Source organism: Zalophus californianus, chromosome 4, assembly GCF_009762305.2.
Source record: "Zalophus californianus isolate mZalCal1 chromosome 4, mZalCal1.pri.v2, whole genome shotgun sequence".
NCBI lineage: Eukaryota > Metazoa > Chordata > Mammalia > Carnivora > Otariidae > Zalophus > Zalophus californianus.
In genome coordinates, this window is record NC_045598.1 from 116,248,872 (window position 1) to 116,275,699 (window position 26,828).

Sequence of the window (26,828 nt, forward strand, 5' to 3'; positions counted from 1 at the left end):
AGGTCTTGATCTCTAATAACATTCTCTAATAAAAGGATCCAGGGCTCCTTAGAAAAATGGCTGATTCTAGGACTGGGGCAGGAAATATACAAAATAAACCTCTGGCATCTTGTAGTTCCAGAAAGTAAGAAAGTATTCAAAACAGCCAACACACACACACACACACACACACACACAGACATTCACTTATGAGACACTTCACCTATGAAGAACTGAAAGTTCTCAATGGCCAAACCTGGAACAATTTGAACAACAGAATAAAGTAGTATGGGATTATAACCCAAAGTATAAAATACATATTCATGAGCCCATAATAACCTTCAGAAATGATTGAATAAATAAATAAATGGAGGAAAAGAGATGAATTTCCTATGTAGAATTCCAGATAAATTATGGAAAATACTCTGCCTTCAAGGAGGTGAAGCATAACTCCTGCCTATAAGTATGGGTGGCACGTAGTGTTTTCCTCCCAGAGTATAGTATGGAAAGGGGGACAGGTAAAAATAGTGACTTTGCAGTAGAAAAACCTGACAGACACTACGTTAACCATGTGATCAAGGTCAACATCAAGAGTGTTAAGTCATGTTGGAAGCACGGACCCTTGATGTGATGTGATGAAAATGGCACCTTTCATATGGTCTTCCTCCCAATATCACATACCTCTAATCTAATCATGAGGAAGACATCAGACATATTCCAATAGTGAGGCATCCTACAAAATACCTGACCAGTACTCCTAAAAACTGTCAAGGTCATCAAAACAAGGAAAATATAAGAAACTCCCATGACCAAGAGGAGCCTGGAGACATGGTGACTAAATATAACGTATCCTGGATGGAATTCTGGACAGAAAAATGGTATTAGTTAAAAATTAAGGAAATATCAATAAAGTATTAGTTGATAATGTATCAACATTTGTTCATTAATTGTAACAAATGTATCATAATAATGCAATATGTTAATAGGAAAAAGTAGGTGCAGATATATGGGGAACTCTACTGTCTTCTCAATTTTTCTGTAAATCTAAAACTGATGTAAAATATAAATTCTAAGAAATAATATTAAAGGGAGCTCCAGAGGTGCATACTTGAAGAACAGGCAAGAATTAAGAATCTGCTAATCATTGCTAGAAAACCACAAAGGGTTATGTAACTGATTGGGTAGATAATGAGTATTAGAGGGCCATTAAAGGGGCATTAAAGAAATTATCTGAAAATAATTTAAGATCTGTCTCTATCACTCCTCTAGTTAAAATCCTTCAGTGGCTCCCATGGTCTAAGATAAGGCTAGACTTTCTATGTTGCCTACAAACTGATCCTACCTTTCTGGATTCACCTTCCTCTCTCTGTTGCTCAAGAACATCAAGAAGCTTGTTCATATACATACCATACTGCTTATTGCCTCTTGGCCTTTGTTCATGCTGCCCCGTGCCTGAAATTCCCTACCTTCTACCCCTCACTTTCCTCTAATTTATGTGAAGTCTATTTACTGGTAAAAATTCAATTCAGAGGGGTGCCTTGGTGGCTTAGTTGGTTAAGCATCTGCCTTCGGCTTAGGTCATGATCTCAGGGTCCTGGGATGAGCCCTGCATGTCTGGCTCCCTGCTCAGCAGAAAGTCAGCTTCTCCCTCTTCCCCTGCCCACCCCACCACTTTTGCAAATTCTCTCTCTCAAATAAACAAAATCTAAAAAATTTCAATTCAGAAAATGTGGAATAGCACAGAAAATTGGTTTATATTTAAATGTAAATGGACTTATGGTGAGAATTACCCTCTTTTTCATTACCTTGGAGTATTTTTCAAAAGGAAAATTTCACATTTTAGTATTCTCTTTTCACCTAGAGAGGTTAGTAACTCTGAAATGAAATACAGAGCATACACTGCACTCTCCTTAGTTGAAGTTCCTCTGTTACTCAGAGCCTTTTGTCCAAGGCATACACCCTTGCCTCAGCCAAACACCTGGTCTCTGTTCCTGGATCTTATGGAACAGAACAAAGCACCTAATGCAATATATGTATAAATGTTCTGTATTCGTCATGAGGATTTGAGAATGAAGCAAAATTATATTCTTGTGAAGTGACTGGTTTTAAATTCTGCCCTTTGGTGTTTGTTTATATTTATGCAATCATATTATATTGATCACAGGGTACAGGAGATACTGACTGTCATTTTAAAATTAAGAAGAACTTGGAAAATGCATCTATAAGCCTGGAATCCATGAAAAGCCCAGGATTGTTTGTTGGACTTCAGCCAGATGGACAGGCAAAACCAGTTATTTATACTAAGAATGGGAATGTTTTCTTCTATCCACAGGTCATCAAATGTACGTTTACTTTGAGATACTTCCATTTTGGTTTGCTTTGTGATATTTTGTGCCTGATAATTTTGTCACGTTTTTACTAAGCGTATCTCTGCTATTAGCCTTTGTTGTTATTTTAGAAGCAGTGAAAAAGATTTTGAAGATAATTTATCCCAAAATTTCAGATGTTTATGTTATATATAGAGTTTTTACTATATTAAGCTCCTTTATAGTTTTAAAATTTGTTTGTGCATTGTATATGTGTGTGTACATGTGTGCATTTTGTTATTTAATGATATCTCCATATACACTGTGAGGGGATGGGACTATTAGAAATATTCTCAGTTTCATTGCTATTAATTTTTAATGTTCACAATATAAAATGAGATAGAAAAAAGATCATTTTAAATGAGATTTGAATTAAAATAGGATTTGGAAAAAAAGTATAAGGATAGGACAGAAATGTGAATATTTTGAAACTGATTTCTCTCATATCTAAGATCAGATTCTCTAGCCAATTTTAGTGAGGGTCTGTAGACTATTTAAACAATTTAAGCTTAGAATGTATTTGCTTGAACACAAAGATTAATGAGGTAACTCCATTGTGTTCTTAAATTATCTGCAAATTTAGTTTGCTATCTAATTTTTGCCTGATGTAGTCCCATGGACTTTGGCTTAATCAAAATCTAGATGACTTTCTTAGTCAGTCTGACTCTTATTTAACTTCTATTTGCTTATCAAAATCTACCTGTACTTTATATCTATAACATTATATCTATCTATCTATCTATTTATCTATCTATCTATAAATAATATCCTACTGATATCCTACTGAAGATAGTTTAAATAAGAGCTTGATTTAACATGATGATATATCTGGCCCTGTTCTTTGTGCTGTCTGCCTCTATTCCTTCTCAGCCGTTAGGTGCCATATTTAAAAATTTGCAAATTGTTGGATTAATACATCTTAACTTACTGCCATCCATACCACCACTCCCTCTACCCTCTGTTCTTCCAGAGTGACACCCCTACTCGGCAAAGTGGGTATGCCATCTGTCTCTGGCACACAGCAGGGAAACAGATGACTTAAGAGCAGGAAGATACAGGGTGGAGTAGAAGAAAAAGCCATGAGAAATAGCTATCAGGGTACAACAACCATGCTGGAAAAGCACAGGAAGAAAGGAGAACTAATACAAAGGAAGGAGCAGTGAAGAAAAGATGAGAAAGCAGAGATAGCAATAATTAGAAAAAAAGATGAGTAGAAGAAAAAATAATTTGTGGCAATACATAAGAGACAAATAATAAAAGACCAGGTTTGTCAACCTTAGGTATTGGTACCAATAGAAAAGAAGTCATTCTTTTTTTTACAGGCATTAAAGAGCATGGATGATTTGAGTTTTCTTCTCTATTTACCAGCTGTATGATCTTAGTTAAGCCAACTAACATCAGAGAGCTTTGGTTTCTGTGTCTTTGTAACCAGGGTAACAGTAATACCTGCCCTATCTCCCCAGCAGAGCTGGTGGGGATCAAGCAAGTAAATGTATATGAAAGTTCTTGTTTCAGTAATAATACCTAACATTTGTAGGCAGTTATTTTAAGCCAGACACTGAGAAACATGGGTTCTATCATTTAATCTCCCTTTGGAAAATAGATAAATTACTTCTTATGGTCTTTTGAAAATTGACTTTTATTATTTGATAGTATGTTTAAAAAAATTGAATATCCCCTGTGATTGTGAATTAACTTTATATTTTTTAAAGATTTTTATTTATTTATTTATTCATGAGAGAGAGAGAGAGAGAGAGAGGCAGAGGGAGAAGCAGGCTCCCAAGGAGCAGGGAGCCCGATGCGGGACTCGATCCCAGGACCCCGGGATCATGACCTGAGCCGAAGGCAGACGCTTAACCATCTGAGCCACCCAGGCACCCTGTGAATTAACTTTAAAAGCATATAGCCAGTAGGGATGAGACTAAGTCTTCTAATGCTAGATTGATAGATGTCTGTAATCTGTTCATATAATTTCTTTTCCCCTTTATCATTTTTATTAAATAAATAATGCATGAAATTGTGGAAAATTCTGAAAATATACTCATGTGGAAATCTGTCTAGAGATAAAAACTATTTACATTTTGATGTATATTTTTTCATGACTTTTTTCTATGGAAGTGTGTGTTGTATATATTTATCTACCTTCTCTAGGTATACTAAAATTATATATATATATTTTTTTAATTTTTATTTATTTGAGAGAGAGAGAGAGAGCACAAGCAGAGGGAGCAGCAGAATGAGAGGGAGAAGCAGGCTCCCTAGTGAGCAAAAAGCCTGATGTGAGGCAGATGCTTAACTGACTGAGCCACTCAGGTGCTCCTAAAAGCATTATTTTTAACAAAATATAGGGCTTCAGTCCTATATATAAAAAACAATTTTATATGCTTTTTTACTTAAAACAAATGATTTTCATCAATATTCATAGATTTGTACCATATTTTCAAGTGAATTTTATTAATGCATTTACCACAAATTATTTAACCAATCCCTTAATGTTGGCTATTTTATTGTGTTTTTTTGGGGGGATGATCATTCATGTACATACATATTTTTACACTGAACTGAAATTTTGTCCTAGCATAAATTACCAGAGGTGAAAGTATTCCCTCAATTTCAATAACAATAGACTTCTTAAATCTGAATGTCCCATAGTGACTCTAGCAGTCTCAGAAATGAGAAGTATATTTTGGCACTAGTTGTTAATCCTGTGAGGAGTTGCCTAGAGGCTCCTATTTGTCCTGGCTACAGAGAGGTTCCTCTTGGCCTGACCTTGGGCTATCATTTATCAATCTGAGATCTTATAAATTGTCCTTATTAGATGCAAATTCCTGTGATCACCAAGCTGTTCCTATCTGGATTAACCCAGGAGGATAATCATGGAATTTTGTCTGTTAGGTTATGGAAGTTCCAAGTGAGTACTAGACATTCATTGCAAGTATCTCTTTCATTTAAAAAATGAATGGAAAGATTTTCAAACATACTATAAAGCTGTAGACCTCAGCTCTATAAAGATTGCTACCCCTGAAGGACTTATTCCAAAGGATTATAGACTTTCAAATTAAAAGGAAACTTAAAATTCTTAGCTCCATACCTTCTCACTGATTATTTTTAATCTGTAAAAATGACTACAACACCACTTTGCATTGATGTGATGTTTTAGCCCAGTATGTTATATATGGCTCATTATGTATCTTGTCATTGTATGAGATTTCAAGAGCCTGGATAGAGACATGGACAAGTGAGGGGTAAGATTCTGTCTCTCATGGATTCAGTGGGAAGAAGCAATTAATAGAATTAAAGGCAGAGAACCCATTTTGTAGGAAGTGGTATTAATATATATGAAGACACTTGTTGATATGGCCTTCAAGCAAGCCTTGGAACATTATTACAAGTTAGCTGATCTTTTGTGGCTGTGGTTGACATATTCAGGGTTCAGGTTATCTTGAGGTAGTGTATTCTATATGTAACCTGTTAGTATTCTCAGAATCTTGGAAAAAGTTGACACTGAAAGTTTGCCTAGTAGTTTTCTCTCTCTCTGCTGTTGTAGACACCCAGATTGACCAAGAAGTTCTCATTGATATAGGGAACCTCATCACCAGTATCATAAATGCCAACATTTGTACAGAAGTAGACTGTTCCAAGAAATGTTAACCTAAAGGTATTATTGCTAAATATACTGAGGCAACTTCCTATTTTAATGCTGGAGATATTGCTTTGGAAATTTTATTGAAACATCACGAATCCTAGGAATTCTGAGGAAAGGTAGGGAAGCACAATAAAAAAAACATTTATTCAAAATACACTTTCTAGTAATACTTCCCCATTTTCACAAGACATGTACCACGATGTTAAAGAAATCCTGTATACAGGATTTCCCTGGACTTTAATGAAAAGCGTAGCTGCAGAATTGGTTGCAACAACTCCTTTATGGGATTTATTTTGACTCTAGTTAGTCATTAGGCTGTGCACATTTCAACAAGAAGAAAGCACAAAGAATGGTTGCTGTACAAAGGCTCATGTTTGCTGTATTGATATGCACCATTGAAAATTCTGTTTTGTGTGGCTATTTGTCTTTACTTTTACCCACAATTTCTCTTACTTTTAAGGGTAGTACTGAATTTCCTGCCAGATCAGGTAAACAAAGGTGTAACAAAAGATTTAGAGAACAGTGTGAGATAATAGAAAATATATTGATATCTGCCACCCACCCCCTACTCTGGTTCCTGCACAGAACTCCTAAAACCCTTGTAAATTTCTAAGTGATAAGAGTATGACAAACATCTTTTGTTCTAATGAGGTGCCTCTGGGTGGGCCCCTGGAAAACCAAGCCATGATTCAAAGCTTGGTATTTTTAACTCTATCCCTCCATCCTTCACAGACAGGAGAAAAGCTTGGCATGGAGTTAAAAATTGATCATGCCTGTGAGTAAGCCTCCATAAAATCCCAATAGTATGGGGTTTGAGGAGCTTCCAGATCAGTGAACACATTTACATACTGGGAGGGTGAGGTACCCCAACTCAATGGGGACAGAAGTGCCTGCACTCAGGGCTCTCCTAGACCTCACCTTGTGTATATTTTCATCTGACTATTATTGATATGCTTTGTCATATCCTTTAGTAAATTGGGAAACATAAGTATTTCCTTGAGTTCTGTGAGCTGCTCCAGCAAATTAACTGAACTTGAGGAGGGGTTGTAGGAATCTTCGATTTACAGCTGATTGGTCAGAAGCACAGTTAACAACCTGGACTTGGGATTAGCATCTGAAGAGAGGGATGGTCTTCTGGAACTGAGTCCTTAATCTGTGAGATCTGATGCTGTCTCCAGGTAGATAGCGTCAGAATTGAATTAAATTGTAGGACACCCAGCTGGTGTTGCAGAGCTCTTTGGTATGGCAAAATCTCCTACACATTTGGTGATTAGAAGGGTCAGAAGTGAAGTATTCTGTGTGAAAGCAAAGGAAACACAGGAAGAAAGAAAGAATAGGTTTTTCTAACTCAAATACATAAAAATTTCTTGCTAAAGTAGGACTTGTCTTTGAGCTTTCTGAACTTGCTGACACTCTCCTTCCAAACCTTTCCATTTAAAGTATGTGAAACTCTTGAACCAAATATGGAGCAGAAAACTAACAAATTATTGGGTCCTGTTATTTCTCGTAACAGTGGAAAATAAGTCACCAAAATGGATTTTCAGTAAGTTTGGAGTTCTTAGGAATTTGTATGATGTCTATGAGAACTTAACATCTTATAGGATGTTCAGTTGAGAGAATATAACCGAAACCCTTTTGAAGTTTGTCTGTAAATGTTGGCCTTTTGATGACTAGCATGGACTTTAAATGCTCCCGAGGCCCCTCCTGTATACTGAGTTACAAGCTATCTTGTGGCATTTGTTGAAACTTTCCTGATCATTGAGTACTAAACAGTAATGTTGGGTCTGTTATATCCCCAGTATGCAGTGCAGTGCCTGGCTCAGAGTAGATTTTTGAACAAATGAATGATGTAGCATAAAATGAGTGAGAGTTCGTGTTAGGAATGTTTGGGTTTTATTTTCATGTGCTAGCAGTATGTTCCTAATTAAGTTAATTAACATCTTGAACCTCTGTTTTGTCATCTGTAAATGAGAATAAAAGCATGCATTACAGTAAGAACTTTTAGTGTGAGTATGTGAACCTTTTGAAATTGAGTAAACATATTTTGAGTAAATAAATTATGGGCAAATATACATAAGTGTGCAGCTGACGTGGGAAGAAGCTCATGACCTTTAGTTTTCAAAGGGAACAATGACTCAGGTCTTAAGGAATGCTATCTTAGAGAGTTTTGTGAAGAGCAGCAGAATGTTTACTTAAAAGTTATAGTAGTTCCCCAAATCACTTCATTGTTTTTAGAACCTTGTCTAACCAGAATACACACACACACACGCGCACACACACACACACACACACACACATATGTAAATATATGTATGCATGATAGGTTGAGCCTGCCCTATACCAAGAACAACAAAAAATATCCCCTTTAAGCTGTTGAGAGTTTTCAGTTGTTTGTATTTCAATACAGATATAGAGCAGCCTGGCTCTGTAGGGTTTTTTTTAATTTTTTTTTTTATTATTATGTTATGTTATTCACCATACATTACATCATTAGTTTTTTCATTATGTTATGTTAATCACCATACATTACATCATCAGTTTTTGATGTAGTGTTCCATGATTCATTGTTTGGGAGCGTAACAAACAGTGTAACAGTGTAACAGTTACTGAGTGTAACACTCAGTGCTCCATGCAGTACATGCCCTCTTTAATACCCATCACCAGGTTTTTGTTTTGTTTTGTTTTAAACAACATTAACTTTTCTTCATAGTTTTCAGGAAGGTAGAGTTGAAATTGCCAAGCACCCTTAGCAATAAAGGGACTTGGATAGGGGAAGAGATCATTATAGGAAGAGCATAGTAAGGTTGCATTTCAGGAGACTTCAGTAGAGACCTTTCTGTGGGGAAGTTACCTGTTGTCCCCAAGCATGTACCCCTGAATCATGGCTCTGGCCTTAGACACACCTGCACTTGATATAAATATATATATATACACTGGTTGGTCTGGTAAGGCTCACAATCACACGGAGGTCACTGCTCTGCCCTGCCTGTGATGACCCAATCTTGTTGACTGGGTTCACACACCAAACAGCTAGAGGCTTAAAAGTGCAGCAGGGTAGAGAAGTAAGGGTATTTGACTCATAGGCTGAGACTAGACTACTCGTTATCCACATCCTGCTTAGGCCTCTTACTAGCTGGTGTGCTTTGACAGCACTTGTATCAAATGTCCATTCTCTATAAAATGAGAATGAAAGATGTCTTACATCAGTGCTGGTGAGTGACTTACATGAGTTAATATATATAAAATGCTTATAATAGTGCCTGATACTCAGTAAGTGCTATACAAGTATTTGTGGCTATGATTATTAAAGAAGGGAAGAGTTCCTCATGGTGAATTTTTTTTTCAGCAAGATTTTTTTAAGATTTTTTTTTTAAAGAACAGTTTGAGGTTCAAGAAAAATTGAGGGGAAGGTATAGAGATTTCCCATATATCTCCTGCCCCACAAGTGCATAAACTTCCCCATCAAAATTCCCCACCAGATGGTACATTTATTACAATTGATGAACCTACATTGACATATCATAATTATTCAGAGTTTGTAGGTAACATTTTGGTTCACTCAGTATTGCACATTCTATGGGTTTGGACAAATGTATAATGGCATATATCCATCAGTATGGTATCCAAAGAATATTTTAATTGACCTAAAAATCCTTACATTAATTGATTTTTGAATGTTGAGCCAGCCTCACATATCTGAGATAAATCCCACTTGGTCTTATTATATTAATCTTTTTATTGATTGTTGGATTCAACTTGCTAATATTTTGTTGAGGATCTTTCCATCTATGTTCATCAGAAGTATTGGTCTATAGTTTTTTTTCTTGTGATGTCTTTGTCTGGTTTTTGGTATTAGGACAATATTGACCTCATAGAATGAGTTAGGAAGTATTCCCTCTTTTTCTATCCTCTGAAAGAAATTGTAGAGAATTGGTATAATTTCTCCCTTAAATTTTTGGTGTAAAATTCACCAGTGAACCTGTTTGGGCCAAGTGCTTTCTGTTTTAGAAGATTATTTGATATTGATTCAGTTTCCTTAATAGATTTAAGACTATTCATTTTGTCTATTTCTTCTTGTGTGAGTTTTGGCAAATTGTGTCTTTCAGGGAATTGGTCCATTTCATCTAGGTTATCAAATTTGAAAGCATAGAGTTGTTGATAGTATTCCTTTATATCCTTTTAATGTCCATAGGATCTGTAATGATGTCCTCTCTTTCATTTCTAATGTTCATAATTTATGTTCTTTCATCTTTTTTTTTCTTAGTTAGCCTGATTAGAGACTTATTAATTTTATTGATCTTTTCAAAGAATCAGATTTTGGTACACTGATTTTTTTTCTATTGAATTCCTGTTTTCAGTTTCATTAGTTTCTGCTTTAATTCATCATGGCGTACCTTTCATAACTTAAACAGAGTTGCTAGATTCCTGGGGGGACATCTTCTCATTCCCTCTTTTAATAACTTTGGACAAATAATTTAACTTCTCTGTGACTTGGTTTCTTTATCTACAATTTGGTTAAAATTTGTTTAATAGTGTCTTAAGAATTTATAATAAAAGTCATTGTTCCTACTACCATTTAGCTGAATTAGCTTGTGCAGCAAAACCTCTAAACCTCTTTATTCTCTTATTCATGAATCTACATTCACAGTACTATGAACCCTGTATGCAGGAGAAAGTGTGAGATCTGACTGCATGTGCTTACACAATCAGTTATTATACTGAGCCCATGGAGAAGGTTCTCAATGGATTATTTGGAAGCTCTATTTATTCCCATTGTTCCAGATAATAAGTCTACCCTTATAATTCCATATAATATCAACACAATGTGCTTGTTATTATTTGAAGAATGTTGGATCAATATAACTAGTGACTTTCCATTAACTTTAATGCACTGTTTCTTTTTTAGAGCATTTAGGTAACAGTGAACATATCTAAGTTTTATAAGTATCATAACTGAGACTTAAAATTATGCTTAAAGTTTGCCTCCTCTTGCTCGAATTCCAGCCCAGTTTTATGGTATTAGCCACCTTCTGTATACAAACCATGAGGTTCAGGTATCAGTAAATAATGCAGAACTGAAGGTACGGTTTAGAAGTACATTTTTATTACAATAAGAGGAATTTCTTTCAGGTTGAAGTCTTGTGGAAGTTTTTATTAAAGTATGTTTAGAAAATTCATTTCCACTTCATACTAGTCTGCTAAGATCATTCAAGTTTCAAAACATAAATGAAATACTGTCATATACCCAATTCATCAGATCCTGAATATGTACATTATGATCTTATGTAGAAAAGTATGACAAAATATATTTCAGATAAGAGAATAGATTTTATGGATTTAAATATTTGTGCCATACAGCATGGCACATTACTATTGTGTTTAGCTTATCTTACTTTTTAAATACCTGGTATTCAATAAACCAACAGTTTTTTAAAAGTTCACTTTTTGTAGTTATAGCCTTTCTGTCTGGCTGATCTTGGTACTACTAAACTTTTGGATACAATGAGACACTATCTGAAGTGAACAAAGTAATCATTCAATTCCAGCTGGATATTTCTGTTTCTTTCACCTTCATCACAGGTTTTATTTTATATTGTGTTTGATAAATCTTCAAATTCCTTTTTAAATTGTGAAAGTGAGGCAAAGAAAGTACACTGGTAAGAGTTACTCCAGTTCAGAGTAGGCTCTGAATCCATTGGATGACCATTTTGTACCTGGATTTTGGACCTCCAGCTGTGACCCACATGGCTCAAAGGCCAAGATGGTCAGTGTTCTATATAAAAGGATAGGAACATCTGGGATGACCTTTCCAGAAAATATCTTCCAGGTCCTAAATTTCCTACTATTAAGACAACTGTTGTGTTTATAAACATATATTGACATTCATTTTTCAGGATGAGGTAGAATCTTGAAAAGCCAGTGTGGGAGGATAGAGAGATAAGAAATGCTTGTTCCCATTTTATAGTCTGCTTAGGCTGACTCTGTTGTGCAGCCCATTCTGCACTTGTGTATGTTATAGAACTCATCAGTATATACCAGAGGGAATTGTTTGTGTGTTCTATCTCTGGGCTGTAACCTCATCAATGTCAAAACCATGTGTTGTGCATTGATTTATTCTTATGTTTATGGCAGTGCCTGGGAAAGAGTTTATTTTCTCTCTGTAAATCCTGGATTTCTATATTATTTGTAAATAATGTAGTCCCTAAATTATGGGTCCCTTAATGGATTATAAGAAAATGGATGCTGAATTATATTTAGGAATCTTTTTTATTCTTTCCTCTTTAAGTGTTCATTTACCCTCAGTGGACATATTTCTAGTTATTTCTGATCTTTTTAATATTTTAAAGTTCCTTTATTAGTGTCAATCTCCAGTGTCTAAGCATTGCATTGTAGATAACCCATATGGAAAAATTTATGTTTTACAGAGTTTGGTGTTTAAAAGATTATTTTTGTCTGAAATTATATAGTATCAAATAATTATAAGGAGATATATACGACAATATGTCACGGGCGGTTCTTTGGACACCAGTGTTGTATAGTCATTGCCATCACTCTATATGATTAAGTGTTGCTGATTTCTGTTAACCATACTTATGAGATCATTATGCCTTCTCATGCCAACATATATTTTATGGGTCATCTTAAATTATTGACTGTAATTATGGTATTAAGAAGTTGCTGCTATTATTTATTATTGTATAAAATCAGACAACTATATAATTTTTTTTGTTGCTGATGAGGTTTCTAACTATGGCTGAACTCTAAGAATGAAACATAAACAACTTAAACTGTGAAATCCTAAACACAAATAGCACTCATGAGCTATAAAATTAGAATCATTACTGAGGTAGGCTGGAGATATCTATTCCTGAACAAAATACCAAAACACTTGCTTCTAAATAAAAGGCAGAAAAATAGCTAATGTTTTCTTCATTTATATGTATATGTATATTTATTTGATTTTCATATTTCAGTAAGGTAACATTAAGTGTTGTTTGAGTGATGTTTTAGTCAGTTTCCCCTTCCAAGAAAGGCAAAGTACCAGATTATCAAAGGAGTTTCTGCTTAGAATCTATAAGAAAAACATCTTGAATAAGTTATTTGATTCATACTGTGGTGTTAAATTATTGCTTGGATTTACAAAGTAGTGAATATATTTTATAGGAATATCATTCATGCACAGCCTGCTGCTAAGAATAAAAAGTCATTTTCTGCTAACTGTAATGCAGAGTGAAAAGATTTGACTAGGCATTGAAATGGAGACAATAGCAAAACTTAAACTTGCATAGCTGAACATATGGTGAGTTTTCTGAGAAGAAACAAGTGATTTTGGGAGGATTGCATCTTTTAAAATCTTAATTTCAGTTGGCAGAGAAAACCCAATGGGTATGTCAGCAACAGCCAGCCAAGAGGAGGAAAAAATCCATGAGTCAAAAAACCAGCAAGAAACACTACCAGAATCTGAGGCCAAGTGTTCCTTACTTTCTTCAGCTGCAAGTAAGCAACGGTCTCCCACCCACTTCTTTGGTTTGTCTGCACTGCTTCTTTGTGACCACCTCAGGAGGAACATCAAATTATTTTTAAAATATAGGGTATATTATTCCCCCATGAATTTGCTTTTAAGCCGTTACCTTGCTTTTTTATGCTTTGGTTTTATATTGCAAAGAATACATGTATAGGGGTGCCTGGGTGGCTTAGTCAGTTGAGCATCCAACTCTTGATTTCAGCTCAGGTCATGATCTCAGGGTCGTGAGATTGAGCCCTTTGAGGGGCTCTGCGCTCAACAGGGAGTCTGCTTAAGATTCTTTCCCTCTGTCCCTCCCCCTCCTCGTGCTCATGTGCTTGCTCTCTCTCTTAAATAAAAAAGTAAATCTTTACCAAAAAAACACATATATATTAAAATGTGTTTATTTCTTTACCTTGAATTCAATGACTCTACAACAATGACTTGGTAAGAAGAAATTATTAAATTATAACATCATATTTGTACTATCACATACAAAATATTTTATGAATGTATTTTATGAATAACAGCAAATTCTCACCAAAGTCTAAGTAACAACAAAAAATAATCTGTTTCTCTGATGCAGAAACTAAGGCATGAATAAAGTACTGTAGGCCTCAGAGGTTTGTATTTTTAGTTTCTATCTCTTAGTTTGTTTGATCGTTTTTGTGTTCTTAAATGTATTACTTTCTGGGAAGTATGATGATATCTAACAAATTCTGTGCATCAGAATCTAGTAATCTTTGGGTAAAATGAAATATTGGACCACTGTCTCTGGACCACTTTTTTAAAAAAAAAACCATTTTGAGAGACAGATAAATTATAATATTACCTTTTAAAAAGTGCTTTTTGAAAATTAGTAATTGGGTATGCTCTCTTTTCTTTCAGATAGTAACAGAAAATAGATGTATCTTGCTGACAACCTTATGATACTCTCACATCAACCAGAGGGAAGAGAAATTAGCCTTTTGATTCTTGCTGCATTGGACCAGGCCCAGTTTTATATTTCCATGGAATAGTGTGACAAATCACACTGCATGAGGAACATGTGCTTAGTTAAAATTTTTCACAGAAGAAAAACTCAATCTTGTGTCAGGAAGTAATGGCACCTAAATCTGGGATGGCCACCTCAAGTAAAATTTGACTTGGTTGAAAATAACATACTAGCTGAAATTCCTAGAAATGATAGTTTTTTATGAGTAACAAAATGCTGAAGAGGAAATCTTCTATATATCCTATGAATATTTGTCTGTTCTGGTAAAAACATCTTAAAAATGTTAAGCTTAAAGCATTGTTAAACGTTTTTACATTTAAGGTGTACCATACGTTGATTTAATATATTTATATATTGTGCTATGCAATATATATACAACAGTGCACCTCTATCATATCACATAATTATCTTTCTTTTGTAATGGGAATAATTGAGATCTAGTCTCTTAGCAAGTTTGATGTTTATAATACAAAATTGTCACCTATAATCACTCTAATGTACATTAGATCTTTAGGTCTTATTTACCTACTAGTTGCAAGTTTGTACCCTTAAACATCTCTTCTAATCTGACCCTTGACCTTCAAGCCCTTGTAACCACCATTTTTCTTTCTGTTTTTATAAGTTTAGCTTTTTTTAGATTCCACATATAATTGATATAGTATTTGTCTTTGTCTGACTTATCGCGCTTAACATAATTTTCTCAAGGTCCATCCATGTTGTTGCAAATGATGGGATTTCCTTCTTTCTCATGTCTTTCACATCTTCTTTATCTATTCATCTGTTGATGGGCACCTAGATTGTTTCCATATCTTGGGTACAATGAATAATGCTGCAGTAAACATGGAAGTGCATATATTCTTCAATATCCTGTTTTCATTTCCTTTGGATACATACTGAGAAGCAGAGTGGTGAATAATATGGTAGTCCTATTTTTAATTTTTTGATGAATCTCCGTACTGTTTGCCATAGTGGTGCTAACAATTTAAACATTCCCACCAACAGTGCACAAGTGTTCCCTTTTCTCCATATCCTCGCCAACACTCATCTCTTGTCTTCTTGTTGATAGCTATTCTCACTGGTATGAGGTGATATCTCATTGTCTTGATTTGCACTTTCCTGATGATTAGTGATATTGAGCATCTTTTTATGTAACTGTTGGCATTTGGGTATCTTTTCTGGAAGAAATGTCTATTTATTCTTTCCCTTTTGTAATCAGATTGTTTTTCTGTTATTGAGTTATATCAGTTCTTTATATGTTTTGGATTTTAACCCCATTTTTTATATCATTGTGAAGTTTTTAAGGATTGGAAAGTATAAATTTTAGAATGAAGCTGGAAAGAAAAATGATAAAATTAGGCCTCATGATAAATATAAACCTTTTCAAATCATTCTTTCATGTAATTATCAAATACAGTGATGGGCAAAATGGATTCGGTCTCTGACTTCTTGAAGTGTACACTCTAGTGAGCCAGATAAATATTAATCACACAAAAATAAAAGGTTAAAAACTGATAAATGAGATGTGGGAAACATTTAGGAAAATGCTAGACAAAAATAAAATTTGTTATTCATTCATTATAAAAAGACTTGTAAGTCCTTTGTTTTTTGTTTTAAGTTTTTATTTAAATTCTAGTTAGTTAATATACAGTATAATATCAGGTTCAGGTGTACAATATATTGATTCAACATGTCCATATGATACCTGGTGCTCATCATAACAAGTGCACTCCTCTGATAAAGGGTTAGTATCCAAAGTATATAAATAACTTATAAAACTCAACACCCCCAAAATAAATAATACAATTAAAAAATGGGCAGAAGACATGAATAGATACTTTTCCAAAGAAGACATGCAGATGGCCAACAGACACATGAAAAGATGCTCAACATCATTCATCATCAGGGAAATACAAATTGAGCTACAATGAGATATAATAACCTCATACCTTGTCAGAATGGCTAAAATTAACAAGTCAGGAATCGACAGATGTTGACAAGGATGCAGAGAAAGAGGAACCCTCTTACACTGTTGGTAGGAATGCAAATTGGGGCAGCCACTCTGGCAAACAGTATGGAAGTTTCTCAAAAAGTTAAAAATAGAGCTACCCTGTGATCCAGCAATTACACTACTAGTCATTTACTCAAAGGATACAAAAATACAAATTCGAAGGGGCACATGAACACCAATATTTATAGTAGCATTATCAATAGCCAAACTATGGGAAGAACCCGTGTCCATTGACTGATGAATGGTTAAAGATGTGGTATATATATAAGGTGTGTATATATATATATATATATATATATATATATATATATATATAACGGAATATTACTCAGCCATAAAAAAGAATGAAACCGTTTCATTTGCAATTACATGGGTGGAGCTAGAGAGTATTATGCTAAGTGAAATAAGTCAGTTAGAGAAAGACAAATACTGTGTAATTGCACCCATATATGGAATTTAAGAAATAAATGAGTAAAGGAAAAAACAGAGAGAGAGAGGCAAACCAAAAATAGACTTTTAACTATAGAGAACAAATTGATGATTACCAGAATGGAGGTGGTGGGGGGGATGGGTTAAATATGTGTAGGTCCTTTGTTGTAGTTAATGGTTATATAGTAGAAATGGAGAGTGGGCCAAGAACAGAGAAAAGGGAAACTGAGCTTAATTTGTTAATGAGCTGTTTAAATCACTGACATAACACAGACTTTGTACTTGGACATGGAATCCTGGAAATTCAGTTGATAAAGATTTTCTAAGGCAAATGCCATCTACAAAATCTCCATGATTTGTTTAAATGTTGCCTTCTATGTAGTAGAAATGGCTTTTATACATCCATGACTTTAGATGGGAAAAAATATCTTCACATATGAATATTACCTAGAATGTTCCCATTCATTACTCAGGAATTAGATCATGACTCTCCTTAATTGTCTTCTACCTCTCTAGCATCTGCAGTAGTTAAAAGTTGTTTCTTGTCAGAAATACCTTCCTCTTGGCTTTGCAATTTAGCTGTCATGCTAGATAGATTTGGGTTACATTAGCCATTCATATTAAAATATGTTAGTTGAAAAATACTTTAGAGAAGTTATTTCGTATTTTTAAAAATGTCAAAAACAACTCTCAGTTCCTGAGATTATGTTTGTCAGTCTACTTTCAGGATAGGGCAAGATATATATAGTTGGGGGATTAGGTATTACAGATAAAATAAACCTGTTCTCTGTATTCAAAACTCTTGTTTATTAAAAAAGGTGGATGTTTTCTTGTTAAGGGATAAAAATTGCATATACAATAAATAGTGCTTTGTTAGTAGTAAATAGAGGTATAGGGTCATTCTATTCACAAGCTCTTCCTTTAGGGCTAAGTTGAATTTTAATATTAGTTTTGTTAGGGAACTGGGGTTTGAGAAAGAAATTTTACTTTTTACAAAAATAGAATAGAATAATGGATTTCAATGTGCCCACTTGCCCAGCTTCAACAACTATCAACATATGACTAATTTTTTTTTAAGATTTATTTATTTTAGAGAGAGAGCATGAGATAGAGGGGCAGAGGGAGAAGGAGAGAGATTCTGAAGCAGATTCTATGCTGAGCATGGAGCCCAGCACGGGGTTCAGTCCCACAACCCTGAGGTCACAACCCAAGCCGAAACCAAGGGTAGGCTGCTTAACCTTAACTGTGCCACCCAGGCTCCCCTGTGACTTCTTATTTTTATGAATGAGAAAACCAAGGCCCAGGAAGATGAATGTGGTTGAAGTCTCACCTCTAGATGGAGAGGAACATGCTCTGTCCACAAGAATTTGAGTATTGCAGTGTGGCAGCCATACTAGTCCTTAATCTGCTGGTGGTGTCTCACTGTTGTTACTAGGCAAGGCTGAATCTGTGCCAAAGTCTCAGCCATAGCATATACTTTCTTTAAACCTATTTAGATGCCAACACTTTAAAAGCAAACAAAAAAATATTTGGGCAAAGAAAATGTGAAATCTGTAATTTAATAGCTGTAAATAATCCATTGTATAGATGTTCTATACCATATTTACCTACTCTTTTACTATTGGGTATTTTTTCAAAAAATTTTTAGGTATAACTTGCAATGGACATGCATCTGTATTTTGTATTGTTTCTTTAGAATAGTTCTTATCAATAGAATTACCAGGTAATGGCTTATATTAATTGTTCTTCCTTTTGTGATCTTAGTGTTTGTTTTTTTAATATTAAAAAATAGCATTCAACATCCAGACAGAAGTATAGGTTTATTCTTTTGTGCTCATGCTATTGTAGTAAGTTATAATGTAGAGGTAGTGTAAGTTTTCATTTATTTTCATCCTATAGAATGAGGATTTGAAGGGACTTTTGACCTGGCAAAAGCAATGTAGAACTTTACATGATGGATGCAGAAACAAGCCATGCCATTGTAAGTAATCCTAATCAGTTGAAAGTACTTCTCTGTGTTGAGCAGAAAACCTACTCCTCATAAACTCTTTTGAGCCATAAAAAGTCAATAGCTAAGCGAAAATAAGTCAATCAGAGAAAGGCAATTATCATATGATCTCACTGATATGTGGAATTTGAGGAACAAGGCGGAGGATCATGGAGGAAGAGAGGAAAAAATGAAACTGGACTAAACCAGAGAGGGAGACAAACCATAAGAGACTCTTAATCTCAGGAAACAATCTGAGGGTTGTTGGAGTGGAGGGGCGTGGGAGGGATGGGGTGGCTGGGTGATGGACACTGGGGAGGGTATGTGCTATGGTGAGCGCTGTGAATTGTGTAAGACTGATGAATCACAGACCTGTACCTCTGAAACAAATAATACACTATTTGTTAATTAAAAAAAAGTCAACAGCCTGTCCTATAAAATAAACCTTGATGTTTCTTCTGAGTATATTCTCATTTCTTCTTAGTATATTCTTCTTATATATAAATATACTAAAAAGTGGATTCTTAGTATTTCTTTTTAGTATATCCTCTTCCATTTGAGATACACTTTTAAACTTTTTAAAAAAGATTTTATTTATTTATTTGAGAGAGTGAGTGAGAGAGTGAGAGAGAGACACAGAGAAAAGGAGCAGAGGAAGGGGCAGAGGGAGAGGGAAAAGCAGACTCCCCACTGAGCAGGGAGCCGGATGTGGGGCTTGATCCTGGGACTCCAGGATCATGACCCAAGCCGAAGGCAGACGCTTAACCAACTGAGCCACCCAGGCACTTCTGAAATACATTTTTTAATAGTTCCTCCTAATATATGTTCTCTAAATTCTTGACCTTTATGAATATTTCTTTTAAAGTGCGATTTTCCAAGTAGGAGCCTATCTTTTCATATAGTCTGAACAGTTAGAATAATGGTATTCCTTTAATGTGGACTCCATGCATCTGTTAATATGGTCTTGGCTTGGAGTACATGTTGTAGGCATTGTTATTGCACTCTTGGTATATATTAAGATCATTAAGATGTTGTATTCAGACCTTTTCACTGAAAAATATATAACTGATTTTTTGAATCAAAATGCAGACCTTTACTTTGATACCGTTAGTTTTTATCTTCTTGATACCAGTCCAACATTCTAACATGTTGAAAGAGTTTTGATTATTTGATCTTGTTTTCTGTTAGCTCTCCCCACCAGCTTTGTTCTTCCTGTGCTTTGTATAAGTGCCCATGATACCTTAAATCAAGAAACTGATAAATTTGTGAATAAAACAAGACTATTTATGTTAATTTTGTAGAAATAGATATTTTTACATTGAAAGATGCCTATAGAGAGACTGCTTAACATTTTTTTCTAGATGATTTTGGGGTTAAATAATAGCCATTTTTTAGATACCATGCATCAAATATTGATGGACATTTGTTTTCAATTTCTGCTTTACATTTAATTCTCAAACACTGTCTTGAAAGTACACAAAAGTTTACACCATTTGTCTTTTTATGCCCACGCTCTCTGATGGTGATTCATGCTTTTAGTGGACCTCAACTTTGATCAATTCATGAACCATTAGAATTAGCTAATTTGTTATTTATTTCTGTGAGTAATTTTTTCTTCCTCTAGAGCTTCAAAAGGCCAGCAGTACAATGGTAGCTTAGCTTATTTTTTTCTTTTGGCTGAGTCAACCTAGGTGGTACTTAATTAAAATGTTCTTTTACCCATATAAAGCACATTTTTAGTCGTCTGAATATATTTTAGGTACTGTAAATTTTATTCAGGGAGACCCTGAGTCTGTTGATTAATCCAGAGTCGCCATCAAATATTCTCCCAGCTTGGAATATTTTAAACCTCTAGTCAACAATAGCAACTTCTTTTATGGTTCTCAAATGGATACATTTATGGTCTGAGACTAATGGACTTTGGTTTATTTCCAAAAGATCAGGGCACTAGATAGAATTCATATTTAATTGATGGCAGCACAAACTTTGATACATTATTCTATATTATGGATTATAGCATATTCAATCATCAATTTTCATAACATGAATGCACACCAGTGATGTGCCATGTTTGTGCAATGTGTTGTCTGTGAAAATGTTAGAGAATGAAGAAGAGGTTTTAGAAACCATTAAGTTGGGCCGCTTGGGTGGCTCAGTCCTTAAGCATCTGCCTTCGGCTCAGGTCATGATCCCAGGGTCCTGGGATCGAGCCCCACTTGGCGGGGAGTGGGCCCTCTCTCACTGTGTCTCTCTCTGTCAAATAAATAAATAAATAAATCTTTAATAAAAAGAAAGAAACCATTAAATTGTTTTCAGATTAAATCAGACAAACTACAAACATGCACACATGTGCATGCTTGTATGTGTACTTGCGTATGGACATTAAAAAGCTAAAACCAAGTAAAGTTTGTCTATTGGCTGTTCCAGGCTTTGTTTGTTCACTATTCAGTGTTCATTGTTTGTCCACTGGCCTTCCTGCCTTAGTCCTCCCTGCTACATATAGCGTACCCTGTTTCACACAGATCTTTCTAATACTCAGATCGTATCACTGTTGTACTTGAGAATCTTGACTGGCTCCTTATTGCCTGCACAAGGGTGTGCCGACTCCCTTCCAACTTGCCCAGTGCTTTTCATGAACTCACTGTTTCTCCTTTTCTCCCATAATATCTCATGTGATGTCATGTTCAACTACTTATCACCATACGCAGCTCTTCATTATGCCTGATATTTAAAACCTTTGTACACACTGGGTATGCTGTTCCTTCTATCTGGAATGCCCTTCCCTTCCTCTTTCTGCAAAATTCTGATTCATCCTTTTGCCTTCCTCTGTGAAGCCTTTTCTGCCCACCCCTCCACAGTTAATCACTCCTTATTCTGCTACATTTGAACTTTCTAGTATTTCTTTTGTTGTCTATGAATGTGTCTGCATGTTTGAAATCCAAATATTTACATGTCTGTATTCCCTACCAAGTATTGTGTATCTCTGAGATGAGACTCTCATTTGTTTTGTTTATCTTTCAAACTTAACCTGTGCCATTAATTTTTAGAGAGCAATGAACCTGACACAGTGCCCAGGAAATAATAGGAACTAAATAAAATTTTCTTGAATTGAATAAAAATGGTCCTTTTAGATGACTCAGATATTCATAAGATATTGAGTAAATTATTAGCATCCTAAACAGTTTATCCTCCTAACCTAGATCGCTAATTACTCTCTGACACTCATAGATATGCTATAATGTTTTCATCATTAGAGATCTGATTGCCCTCTTGTCTGAAAAAATTCCAGTGTGTTTGTGAGGTTCCTGATCATGCTTGACTAGAAACATCAGGTAGGGCATTTAGGTGTTCACCTACATTATTTGAGTCTTGAAAATCAGATTGTCTCATAACATTTTGTTGGACCAATTTTTGTGCTCATTTCCGGGTCAGCTACCTTTGATATTATATCCAGCATGGCATGGGATTCAAACCTAATTTGCTCAAGTTGGACATCTCCTTCTTCTTTGCTACTGCCTGTGTAACTCTGGGCCAAATATTTAACCTCCAAGTCCCAGTTTGTCCACTTGTTTAGGAGGGGACAGTATCTCATAGAGCTAGTGTGAGGATTGAGTAAGGTTAACATGACAATAAAATCAAGTTTTTAGGACAGTGCTTAGCTCAGAATAAAATGTGTCCTGGTGAGCTGTGTTTAGATACACCCACCCAGCTTGGAGTACAGAGGCTTTGGAGTTAGACATTCTATCATTTTACTTATTATACGATTTGGGCATAGTATTTAACCTCTGCCTCTTTTCCTCATCTTAAAATGGGTATCATAACTTGATTACCTCATGGAGTGAGAAACAAATATGAAGCATCCAACATAGAGCCTAGTTTGTAGTAGGAGCTTAATAAATGGTATTATTATTACAACTGAAGGAAAAATGGCTGCTGTTACAATGACAGAAACTGCCCAAAAAAGTAAAGAGGTGGCAACTTTAAAAAGTGAGGCCCACTTCTTTCTCAGTATTTACAATTTTTGGTATGATTTTTATTTTAAAATTTGTTAATTACAGCAGGAAATAATTACAGTAGACCCTCTTTATCTGCAGGGGATATGTTCCAAGACCTGCAGCAATGCCTGAAACCACAGGTAGTACCAAACCCTACACGCGAGATTTTTTGCTATACATACATACCTATGATGACAACTTTAACCTATAAATTAGGTACGGTAAGAGATTAATAATAATAAGATAGAATAGTTATAAAAAAATTATAGAATTTTATAAAAAATACTATAAAAAATAATAAAGTTACGTGAATGTTGTCTCTCTCTCTCTCTCTGAAAATCTCTTATTGTACTGTACTCACCATACTCACCCTTCTTCTCGGGATGATGTGAGGTGATAGAATTCCTATGTGATGAGATCAAGTGAGGTCAGTGACATAGGCTTTGTGACCTAGTGTTAGGCCATATTGACCATATGACCAGACATCTGCTTTCTTTTTTTTTTTTAAAGCTTTTATTTATTTATTTGACAGAGAGAGAGAGAGAGAGAGGGAGAGCGCACAAGCAGGGGTAGTGGCAGGCAGAGGCAGAGGGAGAAGCAGGCTCCCCGCAGAGCAGGGGAGCCTGATGTGGGACTCGATCCCAGGACCCTGGGATCACGGCCTGAGCCTAAGGCAGTCGCTTAACCAACTGAGCCACCCAGGTGCCCCAGACATCTACTTTCTGACCTTAGTTAACCGCAGGTAACAGAAGCCATGGGAAAGCAGAACTACAGATGATGGGGACTGCTGAAGTTATTTGCTGGGTTTGTTGTCATCATCGTTGATGCTGTGTTGATAAGATCCTAGATGCTGCCTTGGGTTGCCTATAGTTTCAAACCACAGAATTAAAGGTAGGAAGAGCCAAAGAAGTCATGGTGTCAAGGAACTTTTAACCATTTGTCATAAGAAAATTGATTTCATTACCTAAGTCTGGGATGTTTCCAAATGGAAATTTCAGCTAAGAATTAGTCCAGATAACAGTGCAGAATAGCTTGGGAAAGGCTGTCAGCACTGCCTGCTGCAGCATCTTCTTAGATGAGGCAACAGGTTAAAGAGAGTGGAAAGAAGACAGCAATTGCAGTTGGGGACGTCACTTCATAAGCCTCTCTTTACAAACGTGGAGTGGCCATCTGGGAGCTGCTGGCTGATAGGAGCTGTTGCAAAGTCCCTGTCCTCACAGCCTAACCTGCTCTAAGCACCTCAGAAACCATTTGCCTTTGTGAAATTCTACCTTTAGCTTTAAATCCTTTCCTTGCCTTCTCCAATAGTTTTTTTTTTTCAGAAATATCAGAAAAATTTCCTCTCACCTCAGTTTGCCATTTTTACATCTCATTTGAAAATGTTTTAATTCCACTTTTTTTTGGTTACTTTACACTCTAGTAGTCCTGTTTAAAAATCAATAAGCCAGGCAGGCAACTTTATGAAGAATTTATGGAGACAGAACTGCAAATTCTAGCTCACATCCATGTTGGAGTGTTGAGGACAAGTGAAAGATTGCCAGGTGTTTCAGATGCTTATTGTTCTAATTTAATTTACTTCAGTAGTTCACTTTCAGTTGACCAGAACCTTGCTGTGAGGAGACAAGCACAAATTAACTCCCTGGAGTTGTAGCAGTTCAGTGCTTCCCTGTCCTGCCCCTCCCTTCCTCTGTTTTGATGTCCTTGGGCTCCATGTGACAAAGGATTCTGTCAGCCTGATGTTGCATCTGATCTGCCACTAATGTCTTTTTTTCCTCCATCGAAGAAATCAGACTTCCCAAAGCAGTAAGACTCTTCTCTCAGAAGATGAATGGAAGGCGTTAGTGCTGATGGAGAATACAGGGACTCAAGCCAATGTCACACTCTGGGTGTTTGGAGATGAAGGGGTCGCTGGACCAATAAGTCTTAGCAAGGACAGCCAAGAGCGGCTTTTCCTTCCAAGACAGGAGGATGAGTTTTGGGCAAACAATATTGGCTATAATATTGTTTTTTGAACATCCCAAATTTATTTCTGTAATACAGAAGGGTGTGGCTGTGTGTGTGTGTGTGTGTGTGTGTGTGTGTGTGTGTAGGAAAGGGTGTGTCCTGTATAAAATAATCTGGTCTGCTAAAATCCCCATAAGTTATCCTAATGCCTATTGTAATCATCACAGGAAACGGTGTTTTTATTCACATATCTTATATAAGCAAAGAAAGCTGTAGAAGAAAATTGCTTTCTTTAAAGGCAATTAGTTTTAGGCCATTGGTTTGAAACTGGCCCCATAAACCATCAACCTCAACTCAAATTATCACCAGATTATAAGCCATTTAGAAATTCTTCTGGTAATGAAAACCCTTCTTTTGTATTCTTGCATATACAAGTATCTGAGCTGTTGCTCAGCGGAGCAGTATGAGTGTGAGATCATTTTCTTGGCATCTTCAGACGCCATATTTTGAAGCTCTGCCTATGCCCATTCAAATATCTCTCTTCTTAGCATCAGAGAACACTGGGATGATTTATTTTGAGTATCACTGGTTGCCTCTCCTAGTCCCTCAGGGCTTTGGACAAATTTCAATTAGGACAATTACATTCCACTTCACTAATTCACCCTCAGCCCCACAGAGTGCACTGTTAAACAGCAGTTGTTCTTCTTGGAGAATAGTTGTTTTGTAGGCTGCATAGAGAATAGTGAATGATTGAGGCCATCTCAAGTCACCAGGAATTCTGCCAAGGCCGTTTGAGGTCTCAGTACCTAGCAAACACTAATCCCAAAGTGGTTTCCACATTAAACCTGTAGCGAAGAAAAGCAGTCATGCAGTCATGAAGGAGCATGTTGGCTCAATGCACGGGCAGTCATACCTTATACAACAAACGCATTTCAAAAGATTATTTGAAGACGATTGTTTAGAACTCAGAGGCTTGTATGGTTTGATCCTTAGGCTACCCCACAAAAGTCTATTATTACCCATAATATACCTGTGGCATGTTTGGACAAATCCTGTCAATGTTTTTCTGGAAACATTTACTCAGGTTCCAGTCTTAGAATGAATGGTATAGATTCTCAGTCTTGATTGCACATTCAATCACCTGGGGGCTTTAAAAACTGATGCCCAGTTCCACCTCCAGAGCTCTGGTGTATTTAGTTTAGGGAGCAGCCTAGGTATTGAGGCTTTTAGAAGCTCCCCAAATGATTCTAAAGTGCAACCAAGGCTGAGAATCCCAGTTCTAGTACTAGGCTGCAAATCTGGTGAGCTGCATTAGAGACCTAGCTTACCATATATATATACCATGTGACCTTGGCTATGTCAGTTATTTTCTCCAGGCCAGCATTATTTTTACATATAGAGTGGAGGCAATGATATCTGTTTTTTTTTCCTAAATTTCAGGGTAGTCTGCAATTTATAAGAGAGAGAAACACATATACATTTTAAAAATTCTATTGACATATAAGAAATGTAGTTAATTAGTGAAGAATGGAGGTCTTGGAATCATGCAGACCAGGTTCAAAGCCAGACTGACCACTCATTAGTTCTGTGACCGTGAACAGATTGCTTATCCTCATTAATCTTTAATTTCCTTCTTAGTAAGGAGTGAGAGGCAGGTAATAATACTAACTTAAAAGGCTAGTTGTAAAAATGTTTGGGAATGTATGCCTCACACACTGCCTCTGGTAGATGGGAAGTGCTCTACTAACCACAGATGTTGCAGTTACCAGATGGGTAGATAGGAAGTGCTCTAATAATCACAGATGTTGCAGTTACCAGATGGGGAGATGGGAAGTGCTCTACTAATCACAGATGTTGCAGTTACCAGATGGGTAGATGGGAAGTGCTCTACTAACTACAGATGTTGCAGTTACAGATGGGGAGATGGGAAGTGGTCTGCTAACTACAGATGTCACAGTTCCTAAGGACCCTTTCTT

At 35.9% G+C, this 26,828-nt stretch overlaps 1 protein-coding gene across 1 annotated transcript in view; it reads left to right on the forward strand.

Annotated features, from left to right (window-relative positions):
- The window catches only part of RP1 (RP1 axonemal microtubule associated), a 364,241-nt gene that overhangs the window by 191,954 nt on the left and 145,459 nt on the right, over positions 1 to 26,828 (forward strand). Inside the window, 3 exon segments of the mRNA XM_035726960.1 lie at positions 2,144 to 2,321; positions 13,357 to 13,498; positions 24,692 to 24,887. Coding sequence (XP_035582853.1) covers positions 2,144 to 2,321; positions 13,357 to 13,498; positions 24,692 to 24,887 — 516 coding nt within the window.